Source organism: Chelonoidis abingdonii, chromosome 10, assembly GCF_003597395.2.
Source record: "Chelonoidis abingdonii isolate Lonesome George chromosome 10, CheloAbing_2.0, whole genome shotgun sequence".
Taxonomy (NCBI): domain Eukaryota; kingdom Metazoa; phylum Chordata; order Testudines; family Testudinidae; genus Chelonoidis; species Chelonoidis abingdonii.
In genome coordinates, this window is record NC_133778.1 from 35198123 (window position 1) to 35210552 (window position 12430).

Below are 12430 nucleotides of genomic sequence, written 5' to 3' on the forward strand. Positions count from 1 at the left end.
AAATTGAGTCAAATTCTGAGGCATTGTTTTAAAGAGAGGCACAATGTTGGGAGTAGAGGGGTATCCCGCAACGCTGATCGATACTCCTTAGCCTTTTCCCATGCTTAAGGATAACTTCATCCAGATCATCAGTAACATCTTAGAGTACTGCATTACTGGTCCGTGTCTTTGATTAAGATCCTGAGCTGTATTTAGCCTCAATCCGTGTGCCTTCAACACACAGTCAGCTTCTCTTCAGAGTTCAAAGACTTGTTTATATTTCCAGAGGAGCACTCGCAGCAGTAATCCCAGAGAACTGTCAATAACTCCAGTGTAATTCAAATAAAACAAAGTTTATTCAACGGAGAAAATGGAGAATCAGTGAAAATAAAGCAGATTTCAAAGCTTTGTACTTGAGGCTCAGATTACATCAAAACTTACTGTTCAGGCAGAAATGTGGCAGTTTGTTTTTGTTCTTATCTTGTTAGTGAAGGTTTGAGTGAACCATTAATATATTCTGTGATCAGACCTGTCCTTGCTTTGATTTCTGGTTTAGTTGTCCTGTCTAGTTCATGTGCCTCCTGGTTCTCTTCCTGAAATACATGCCATCACACAATACACTTTGTACACAAGAGAGGTTGTATCTACATTACTCTAATGCCAGTATAGCTGCAGTGGGACCATTAGGATAAGCAAGGTCTGTGCAGAGTACTAATTTAGGCAGGTTGACCACCAACATTTTAACAGTTGTTTTGATGCATAAACCTGGTCAGAGCAGTCTACATGACATGATGGTAAACCATATTTTTTGTCAGTGGCACTCTGACTGTTTTTACTACTCTTGGAGCTCAACTAGTATTAGCAGTGAGAATTTTTGGAGAGAAGGGGCTAATATAAATAAATTAACCTTCCAGGAGGGTTGTGCTTCCCTGAACCACAGCTTGGTGTGTAATTCACTCATATTTTAATCCTGACCCTCACAAAATATTTGAACTGTGAGTGGATTCCTTGTTGAACAATACACTTTGTTGAAGTTGTCTTATGACAGTATCGTGATGGCCTGGAAGCAGATCCATTATGCTGTCTTTTGGTCACTCTGATTACAGCAATACACAACACTAATGGCATCTCTCTTGAGTAGATTGTATGCCACCTCTACTCCCAGTGCAAGTTATATAGAAATGTAACTAATAGAAATGCTTCTGTATTATGCTGGTTGATGCTAGAGAACATTCTTAGATTTATCAAATTGTAGAAGGTGTCACACACCATGAAATTGTTTATCAAATAAGATTTTCTGCAGATGGAAATAGAGAATGCCAATTCATCATCTCTCTTTCAGATAAATTATCTTTAAAATAATACATAAAGATTTAGTATGAGTGTTACAGTTGCAGAGCTAACTGCACCTCTGATTCTCTGGAAGTTTACCCACCCGCTCTCATGCCTTTACCTTCCCGGGGGTGGAATCCTGCAGTTTTCCCACTCTTAGGGCTTGGCTACACTGGAGGTTGCAGTGCTGGTGATGGGGTTACAGTGCTGCAACTTACTCTGTGTCCACACTTGCAAGGCACAGCCAGTGCTGCAACTCCTGGCTGCAGTGCTGGCTGTACACCTGATCTGCTTGGGGTGTAACGATTGCAGCGCTGGTGATGCAGCGCTGCTCATCAAGTGTGGCCACCAAAAGCGCTTTTATTGGCCTCCGGGGTATTAAGAGGTATCCTAGAATTCCTGTCCACAACAAACCGGAAGAATGGCTGAACTCCAAGCTCCCCGGAGCTGCTTATCTACTGCTCTTTGCTCCAGCGAGCGAGCGGGGCAGGGAATTGCTTGGATGTTCACAGCTGTTTGCTTGAGGAGAGAGGGAGTCCGTTTATGTGGTCTGAAGGCTATTTAGGAGTGCATAATTTGCATTTAGTGAATAAGAGAGGGGTGGGGGAAGGGTCAAAACTTTTAAAATGATTGAAGGTTGGTGCTGTGTATCTTCCAGTCCTTAGAACTTGTAAGGCAGGGAGCTGAGAACAGTGTCAGCTCCAAAAATCCACACACTGTCTCCCTCACGCTCCCTGTCACACTCCACCCCATCCCCCTGTTTTGAAAAGCACGTTGCAGCCACTTGAGTGCTGGGATAGCTGCCCACAATGCACCACGCCCAACAGCGCTGCAAATACTGCAACTGTGGCCACACTGCAGCGCTGGTAGCTGTCAGTGTGGCCACACTGCAGTGCTTTTCCTACACAGCTATGCGAAGACAGCTGTAACTCCCAGCGCTGTACAGCTGTAAATGTAGCCATACCCTTAGAGTGGGTCCTGGGCTACAGTATCCTGAGCGTCAACCATGCCTGCCCAACAAGTATAACAGAGTTTGGCACATGCGCTTCTTCCCTGTGGGGGAAGCCTGTGATCAGTGATTGTATAATAACCAAAGAGCCTTCTTAAAACCAAATATCTTAACTGCCAGAACAAAACGTAACATAAGAGTAAAAGGATTTTAAAACAACAAAGTCTATACATGTGTATCTTACCTAAAGTCCTAGGCAGACTTCTCTTATTCCAGATACCTTACCTCTGGGGGTTTGGGCCTTGATCTCTTCCCCCAAACAATTCTTCAGCAACTCTCTCGCTTACATGAGGGAGTGTGTGTCTCTTTAAACCCTACTATGGTTCCCTTGGCTAACCTCCTCCCCATCGAGACAGACACTCCTTGAGAAACCTGTCTGCCAGACGCAGTCCAGGCCTTCAAAGTGAATGGCTCTTGCACTGTCTCTCAAATGTTTGCTGAGAAGTATTAATCAGGATCCACCATCCTCATCCTGGGTGCATTTCCTGATAGTCCAGTTACTGAATTACCTCAGCATGTGCATACGGTAAATATCACAATCACCAGGTCAACACACAATCATGCATTATTATGGGGAAATTGTCACAGTGAGTGTATTGTTTTTTAACTAACATACCAAATTATGTGAAACTCTTCAGCTTAGATGAACTTCTTGTCCATATTTTTCCTCGGCATTTCTGTTCCTTGACATACAAATATAGACAGGAAAGTCGTTTCCAAAAATTATATTATTTAAAGAAATATCCTAAGATTTAATGATGAATGGAAGAGAACTAGCAAATCACAACTAGTAATAACAGGATGACAAAACACATCTTTTATTTTGGATTCTGGACTACTAAAGCCATTGTGCAACTAGAATTTGTCTTGGGTAGCGGCAGATTACCTTAATTAGTGGTTCTCAAACTTTTGTACTGGTGATCCCTTTCACAGAGCAAGCCTGTGAGTGCGACGCTCCCTCCAAGGCTGGCTCCAGCTTTTTTGCCACCCCAAGCGGCAAATTAAAAAAAAAAAAAAAAAAGAAGCCGATTGGCGGCGCTTCAGCGGCAGCTCAATTGCATCGCTTCATTCTTCGGCGGCAAGTCCTTCGCTCCCTCTCTTCTTCTTCGGTGGCAGCTCAAGGAGGAAGCAAGGGACCCACCCCCGAAGACCCAGACATGTTGCCCATTTCTATTGGCTGCCCCAAGCACCTCCTTCCTTTGCTGGTGCGTGGTGCCATCCTTCAGGACCCCCACCCATATAAATTAAAAACACTTTTTTATATATTTAATGCCATTATAAGATCTGGAGGAGAAGTGGTGTTTGGGGTGGAGGCTGACAGCTTGTGCCCCCTCTTCCCCCCGTAATAACCTCATGACCCCCTGAGGGGTCCCAACCCCAAGTTTGAGAACCCTTAACCTAGATTCAGGGAATTCTTGGGCAAGCCAGTAGTTTGAGAGGAGATAGGTGTTCAAAATACAGAATAAAGGAATGAATTATAGGCTTCAAGGCTGGAAAATCTAGTTATCCTAATTTCAAGAGCTAAGAATCAAGAGGGGATATAGTGGTCTGTAGAAGCAGTGGAATCCAACGCGTGAAGAAATGTTGCAGGGGGAGAAGTCTGTGTCTCAAAACTAGCTATCCATTTTAAACTCAGTTTTAACATTAACTACAGACTTGTTCCTACTTCAACTCCACACTTCGTAACTATAGGATGGGCAAGTTGTTTTGTTTGTGTGTTTGTTTCAAAAACATTGTGCACCAGTTCAAACGAAGTCTTACAGGTATTTATGAAAAAGTTGGTGACTTTTTTTTGTAAAGTACTTCAAAATACATTCTGTTTATTCCGTCTGTCCTCCTGTTGTTCAAAGTAACAAGCTTAATAAAATATATTAAATTTTGTAGCATAGGTTTCACAAAACCGTGTTATCAAAACATTCTTTCTTAATTTATTACAGGTTATTTTAGTTTCTGCCAACAAGTTGACTCGATACATAGAACCATGCCAGCTGACAGAAGATTTTGGAGGGAGCCTTTCCTATGATCACATGGACTGGTTGAATAAGAGGCTGGTTGGTTTTCTGGATTTTTTTTTTTTTTTTTGGTCTTTCAAACTTTAAACTTTGTGGAGCGTAGACTATATATTTCTCTGCATGGGTATGGCTCTCCCCACATTTTGGTTGCTACCTCAATGTTTAGAATACATTTTAATGCAGTAGAATGGGGAAAATGCACTTTATATATTTAAAGAGTCTTATTAGTCTAGTAGAAATTGAATTTACTCCAGAGGTGGCAAAGCAGATGTAGTTATTTTGTTTAAGGAGCAGATTTACTCTTTAGGTTCTGTTGCATATTCTCAGTGTTGAAAAATCCCCCAGAAAGGAATACTGGGGACTTGGAGTCAGCTGGGTTTGGCCATAGAGAGGGAAGGCACAGGCCAAGCAAAAAATGCTCTATTTCTTCACGTTTCCCAGGCAGTCTTTTAATATAGGTCTCCTATGGAGCCATAACCAGATTTAAAAGCTATCCTCCATCATGGTGAATGTCCCTGCAGCGCAGTTGCCCTGGTAGATGCAGGCATGCAATTTATACCGGGGTAGATCTGCCCCTAAATTGTTAATAGATTCAAATTATTTAGGGGGTCATTGGTATGTACATATTTTAGTATATTTTAATTCTGTTGTTCATTGAAATTTGCTTGAAGATCAAAATTTACTTTAAAAATGCATTTTTAAAACAATACCTAATCTTGAAAGTGGAATAATGTCGTCTTTTTTTTTTTTTTTTTTTTTTTTTTTTTGGTATAATATAATTTTAAAAGCAGATGGACTGCTTTGGTCTGAATGTTTTCAACCCTGGAAACTGAAGTCTTTCCACCTTGCTGCAAAACTGGTATAACACAAGCAGTAGTTGTGCAACTTTCCTTATTATAGTGGCACATTAATATGTCTTTATTCAATGGTAGTGGTTGTCAACCTGTTAGTCTGATGACCCTCAGAGGTTCATGGACGTGTCAGTTACCCAGGGTTTTCAGAACCCACAGCAGTGGTAACTCAACCGTTTCTCTTCAGTCAGTGTCAGGAATATATCAATAGAGACACAGCTCCTCCATCTGATAAATTATTGGTACAAATGAGTGCTTTTACCTAAAACTACTCTTTTATTAGCTCTTAAGCATGCGCACGCACATACACACATCGTAGCAATAGGCTCAGAGCACCTTAAGCATTTATAGTTACCTAACGTTTGAGATGCTTTCAAGTAATTAACAGCCAGGTTTCTGGGGGTCCTTCTTTCATCCAGCATCCTTAAACACAGCTCTGTGCTCTCTATTTCCATCCTCAACTCAGACTTCCAGTTTGCTTCCACTGTCTGTATGATCCTGGACCCTGAACCTACCTTCTCATACATCTATAAAGGTCTTTTTACCTCTGAAATACCACCTGTTTTGTGTCACTACCTTAATTCTGTTTCTGTTGAAATCCTCATCCATGCCTTCCCCTTCTTTTATCTTGAAAATTGCAAACTCTCTTCTCTGATATCTCCCCAAGTCCAGCACATATTAGTGTGAAATCTTGCTGCGGGCTGCTTCTTCATGTTTGCAATAAGCTTACAAACATATCACCCCCATCCTCAATGACTGGCCTCCATCTTCCTATTCATTTCAGTATTCACCTGAAAATTTCTCTACTGATGCTGTCTTACAGATGTCTATCTCTTCTCATTATCTAGCACTAAACTCCCTTCTCTTCCTTCATATAGCCTCCATAATGTTGGTGCAAGGGCTTTCTCTTTTGCTGCTCCTGCCATCTGGAACAGTTGAATCTGTCTAGTTTCAGATCTGTCTAGTTTCAGATCTCAGCTGAAAAATGTTTTCATTGCCTAATTTCTGTTTCATTACTGTATTTAGCATTGTAAAGTAGTTTGTACTACAGTGTATGAAACTTGCAGTAAAGTTATATTGTATTGAGAGGGCTGTCCACTTTCATGTCCAGAGGGCTGTTTATTGATGCCTGAATGGACTGGATGGGGTACAGAAACTTCACCTCCAGGCCAAATATTTTGAGTTGATGAGGTGAGTAGCAGCTGAAAGTTAATACCCATCTCTAGTGAAATGAGTGATTGGTTTCAATCCAGTTCCTAGCGGACAAGAATGCAGATTGCACAACATTATCACTACTAGAATGAATTGATGCTCAGTTTTCATAATCAAAACACACAGAGACTGAACAAATACATGCAGTCACTGATTTTATAGGTTTTGCTCTCTGAGATCAGAAACCAATAAATTTCAAGGAACCTTGACCAAGGTATTTTTTACTTACAGCCATTTGCTCCTTTGTTTCTAAAAGTTATTGGTTACAGTACAGGCCAAAGGTAGAAATTCAGATAACAGTTGATATACTTAATCCATTTTTAGTGGACAGATGTTCATATAACAAAATTCCCCACCACAGTCTTTAAGAGGTAGTCATAAAAAGGCAAAGGATTAAATGGACTGGATGAGTAACTATGGCAATGAAGACTTACGTTTTGAAAGATTCTTCAGGGTCTTGTAAGCATTTCAAAATTCAGTCCTAACTTGAATGTATTCTAATATAAAGTTGCTTAATTCCCTGGAGAATCTGACACTGCAGGCCTCTGTCATTGAAGGGAAATTATATTTTCTAACCTTTTTTCCTATACCATCTGAGGCTAAGAAGTAATTACTTTATGTCAAATGTGAATCATATTAACAGAGCAATATGGATAAATTTGAACTGGTAGTGTCAAAGTGCATCTTTCCCAAGCACTAAATGAATTTCTTTTAACTCTTTTTTTTTAAAAAAGTAAATGTTCTTTTAATAAAAAGTATTTTTATTTAGGTATTTGAAAAGTTTACAAAAGAGTCTACATCATTACTAGATGAGCTTGCTTTAATTAACAATGGAAGTGATAAAGGAAACCAACAGGAGAAAGAGAGGTATGTGGATTGCTTTTTAAAATAGACATGTTTCAGCATAAGACTTAACTACCAGTTTAGCTGCAATATGGAAGTGTAATGTGAAGGGACTGGTGGACAACCCAAGTATTTTTCAGCAATTTTTCTGATAGACACTAAGGTCCTGATCCTATAACTGACTGCATGTGGTCACACTCCTGTTCCTGTGCGCAGTCAATTGCAGGTTCAGGCTTTAGCAACTAAGTAAGCAAGATGCACTTGATCCCAGTCATGTCTCTTCACATTCTCAGTTTGGGAATGACCAATGAAGTGAAGCCCGAACTGTTAATGTGATGATCTGTTATATGATTGATACCACAAGGAGCTTTGGTTAACAAGTTTTTTGCTGACTCTTCCATGCCTAACTTGTGTGGTTTTGTGAAAGGAGACAAAATGGGATGAGTCAGCGCTGAAGCATAAGCCTAAGTTTCAATTTACTGACTCTAGTTGTTTGCAGTCAGATTGTTTCCATTATTTTAATCACAGTATACCTGCTAAGGTTTAAAAACTGCTAATGACAGTCTCAAACTGCCAGAGAGAAAGGGCTCCAACGAGGAGGTCACTGCTACTGTATGCATTTAGTCAAATGATTGGAAATAGGGAGAAGAAAGAGAAATGAGAAGTTCTGTATAAAAGTTGTAAAGGGCACAGGTATCTGAATTTTTGGTATTTATGTGGGGTGGTGAAATCTGATCTTTTGTGTAAATAGAAATGCAGAACATTCCCTAGTGCAATGAGCCTGCTTTGAACATTATTATAGTGTTAATTGATTCATAAATATCCACATTAATATATCTATCTCTCTTGTCTTTAAATACCAAAGCAACTAGACCATGTTAATAAGCAATTGCTTGCCATACTTAATTTTGTTTTAAGTTACGTGTTTTGCCATATTATTGTACCAAAAGTGTTTTCATTTTTCTTTTCTATTATTCACTTGCTATAAAATATTACTATGTATATGTTTACAAAGAGCCACAGAGACCAAGAATGGGTAAGATAGTGGACTAGGACTCAGCCGGCCTGAGCTCAGTTCTAGGCTCTGCCAGAAACTCCCCATATGACTCTGGGCAAGTTGCTGAGTTCCTGATCCTGCACTGTCATCAATGCTGGCAGATAACAGTGCAGGAGCAAGGCTTCTGTCTCTCCATTCCCCATTGTTAAAATAGGGATAATTACACTTTTTCTCCCACCATTTATCTGTCTTGCCTTCTATATATGGCTAGCTTTTTGAGGCAGGGACTGTCTCTTACTATGTGTTTTATAAAATGTAGCCACAATCTCAGTTGAAGCTTCTTGGTATTATTGTAATACAACTAATTAGTAATATGTTTACTTGTTTATTAAAAGGTCTATGGATTTAAACTTTCTTCCATCTGTTGATCCAGAGACAGTACTACAGACAGGTACAGTCAATTGAAAATGATAATTTTTGATCACTACTGTAGTTTTATTCATTATTTTAAAATCTTCTGTGAAAGCGTAAAGGATGAGATCCTAATATCTTAACTACATAGTGGAATAAACTTATTAACATTTGAATTAAAAATAAAACTTGAAAAATTTATGTTGGTAAATGGAAAAACATCTCTTCTATGAAAAAAGAGTCACTATCTTAACAATTTGTACAAGTGAAATGTCCCCATGCCTGTTCAACACTTACCTTCTCTCTTGAGTGTTATCAAAGCAATTAAAAATTATATAAGGTAATTATTTTCCTAATAATTACTAAATAAACTAGTTAAGGATAATGGCAGTGGTAGATTTGAACTAAAAATTTCCTTAACAATCCTGCTTCATTGGATAAAAGGAAATAAGGCATAATACAGAGATCATGGTCTTAGACTCTAGGATAGAAATATTGGGAACATTACCTCAGCACCCCACTAGCCAATCTGTGAGTCATATTAATATTGCTACAAAGATCTACTGTGTCTCACATCCTCTGCCTGCATGTCTTAGGTCTCCCATAATAGAAACAAGGTATGCGAGAGTAAGACATTGATGCAGAATTAAGGTCATCTGCTGTAATCTGAAAAGCTCTGAACATATACTGAGTATTCAGATTATACCAGTAGAATCTGAAAATCTAATTTTGCTTTATGTTTATCTCCAGTTGTAGTTAGCATTCTGGATACAATATCGGAATGCCCGTGTTAAGCCAGTAGATGGCTCCTGTGGTGGTCGGTAATGGATTACAAAGCCTTCCATTTTTTATTCTGTTGAAGTCAAGCCCAGATAATTAGTGAGTGAAAGTTCTTAACCTGGGTGGCTCCAGTGTGAAAAGCATTGGTGACCTCTGTTCAGTTTCTACAAGACAGCAGTCCGCTTCACAAAAACCACCACAATTGGCTATCTTACCGAGGGTCTTTAATAAGCCATAGTTTTGAATTGTCTACACAAATTAAAATAGTCTTCCTTCCGGATCAGAAATGAGGCAAATAGTCTGGAGCAGAGAAGGGGAAGCTTACGCTGTTGAGGTCTGTGTTGTACCCCTTTTGGGGTTAAATAAAGGATTTCAATTGCTCAGAGCTATATTCACCATCTTTCACAGACTCCAAATTAACACTTAAATTCTCTATTTTAAGAGTTCCAGTATAAACTAAAAAAAAATATATATTTTTCCTATGAAAATTTAAAATATTTTATCACTGAAAAGTGAGTTACAAGTCAATAGAAATTCAAGCTTTTGTCAGAACTATAGATTTGGAAAACTCCTAGGATAATTTGTTTGCCTTGCATCCATCCTTCTTTGCCTTGTCATAAGTTTTATATATAAAACCACAGGGATGATAAACGTAATCTAAAAATAATCTTTTTATTAGCTAGTGGAATTAAAAAAAAATTGTAGCATGAGATTTTAAAAAATCACTTGGATACTTCCAAAGCCTTAATTGTTTTACTTTTTTTTTTTAATATTTATTAGTACTTAATAATATTTATAATTGTTCCATTGTCAGAACAATAAACTGTGACTTCATTAGAGAATTCAGATGTACGTAGCTTGTGGTAGACCAGGGAGCTTTTCACTTTTAAGGCAATAAAAACCAAAGACTGTTCATTGGCTTACATGAAATGAGTGGTGGTCTCAGCCCACTTCCCCATAGACAAGTCTCCAAATCACAAAAAGCTATCAAGTTTGGAAATAACTGGCCGCCTTGTTGACAGTCACAGCAAAGGATTGAAAACATGTGGAGACTATGGTAGTTGCCTACCTTCTGTTGCTAATATCCAAACTTCAACATTTGCTTAGCTGATTTTACTTTAAAGCAGATGTATGTACTATTACAGTGTTTACTTTTCTCTGCAAATAGCTACTTACTTTCTGTTTTTTACTCTATATTTTTTTTAAATCATTTTTTTTTGTTAAAGCAGGTGTTTTGGATCCCTGTGGCTTGTAGCTGTCATGCTGGATAATTTCCCTATAACCTTTACCTGGAATGTATCACCATCCCTGTAAAGCCAACCCCCCACCCAAGGCTACTGCTTCTACTTAATAAAAAACATTTATTTCTCAAATCCATTTACTTTATTTAACAAACCCAAGTGAAGAGGGAGAATGCGGGGGGAAGGGGGAGGAGGAGAGAAGGATAACCTTGGGAGAAAGGGATTATAAAGTTGGAACAGGAGAAACATTTTCAACTGTGTTACATAACACTACATTCCAGGCCACCAAAGGTCTGTGAATGGGTTTCCTTCTGTTCCTTGTACCCTCCCCGTGAGTTAAGTGAAAGGGATAATAGACTTTTTGCCCATGCCTCATGGAATGCTTGGGGGAGGGTGATTCTGCACCAGGCGATGCTGGCTGGCTGTCCACCAGGGTCTGCAGAGGAACCCTACCCTCCTGCTTTTGTTCCTTCAGTTCAACCAGATGCCTCAGCATGTCTGCTTGGTCCCTCATAATCTGAAGCATCTCATCCTGCGCTACATGTCTTTGCTGATTGGAAGCTTTCCTGCTCTCCATGTCCATGTCTAACTACTAGAAAATATAAATATTTTAAAATAAAACTTTTAGAATATTCAAATTTAAGGAAGACAGTTTGCTTTCAGATGATGATTTTGATGAAAAAATCCCCTTAACTTCCTTTTCCTATATCTACTACTTAAATATTCTCTCTCTACATTTTCTAAGCCACTAACAAGGCATATAAACAGAAGAACGCTTTATAATAGAGTTTAGTTTATTAGAACAAATAGAGTTGAAGTTCTGATTTACTCTGTTAAATTATTCAAAGACCATAAAGTGTTTTAGATCGGTTACTCCCAAAATAGAACTTCTTGGAATCAATAAAGGGACTCCTGAAACACATTTTGAAAAGCTGTTGGAAACTACCACGAATTTGAGAAGGAATCTTGCTTCAGTTCAAATTTTACATACTATTTGCTTTGTGTGTGCATACTTTTTTGTTTTTCCCCTTCCTCTAAAATATACTAGGACAAATTCTGTCCTAATTTGCAGCCAGTACAATCCAGTTGATGAGGGATAGTATTTTGCCTGTTGTCTACAAAGAAACATCATTAAATGTGCCAGTGCACTACAGTTCATTAGATGCAAGAATATGTGTCTGGTAACCTTAAAAACTAATTTCTACCTCCTAATGATTTTGACTGTATCTGTGTTTATTAATTATGATTGTATTGCTCTATTTATCTTTAAAGGTCATGAGCTATTATCAGAGTTACAGCAGCGTCGGTTTAATGGTTCAGATGGAGGAGTTTCATGGTCTCCCATGGATGATGAACTGCTTGCTCAGCCACAGGTCATGAAGCTATTAGATTCACTCCGAGAACAGTATACGCGTTATCAGGAAGTTTGTAGACAACGTAGCAAGCGCACACAGCTAGAGGAGATTCAACAGAAGGTAATGCAGGTAAGCACCAAGATTCTCTTGGTACCATATTTTATCATGTAACCTTTTGACTTTGCATGGTTAACAAAAATCCTTCTAAAACAAACCTTGTTTTAGTCTGTTTAGTATTGTTTTTAATAGCACATATTACAAACATCTATGGTGTGGTGGGTTTTTTGTTTGTTTTGCAATGTCTAAGACTGTTAAAAATAGTTATCTGCCCTCAGAGTATTCCTATGGTGTGCATCTGTGTGTAATTTAGGAAGCACATGCCATATAATTCTTTACTGTTTAATTCGA

The 12430-nt window shown here is 38.7% G+C and overlaps 1 protein-coding gene across 4 annotated transcripts in view; it reads left to right on the forward strand.

Annotated features, from left to right (window-relative positions):
• Positions 1-12430, forward strand: part of SESTD1 (SEC14 and spectrin domain containing 1) — a 110212-nt gene that overhangs the window by 63693 nt on the left and 34089 nt on the right. For 3 of the 4 annotated variants that reach the window (XM_032783820.2, XM_032783822.2, XM_032783821.2), the window contains 4 exons: positions 4258-4371; positions 7165-7262; positions 8631-8686; positions 11940-12151. In XM_032783820.2, coding sequence (XP_032639711.1) covers positions 4258-4371; positions 7165-7262; positions 8631-8686; positions 11940-12151 — 480 coding nt within the window. The remainder of the gene's footprint in view (positions 1-4257; positions 4372-7164; positions 7263-8630; positions 8687-11939; positions 12152-12430) is intronic. The other variant, XM_032783823.2, reaches the window with a different exon arrangement.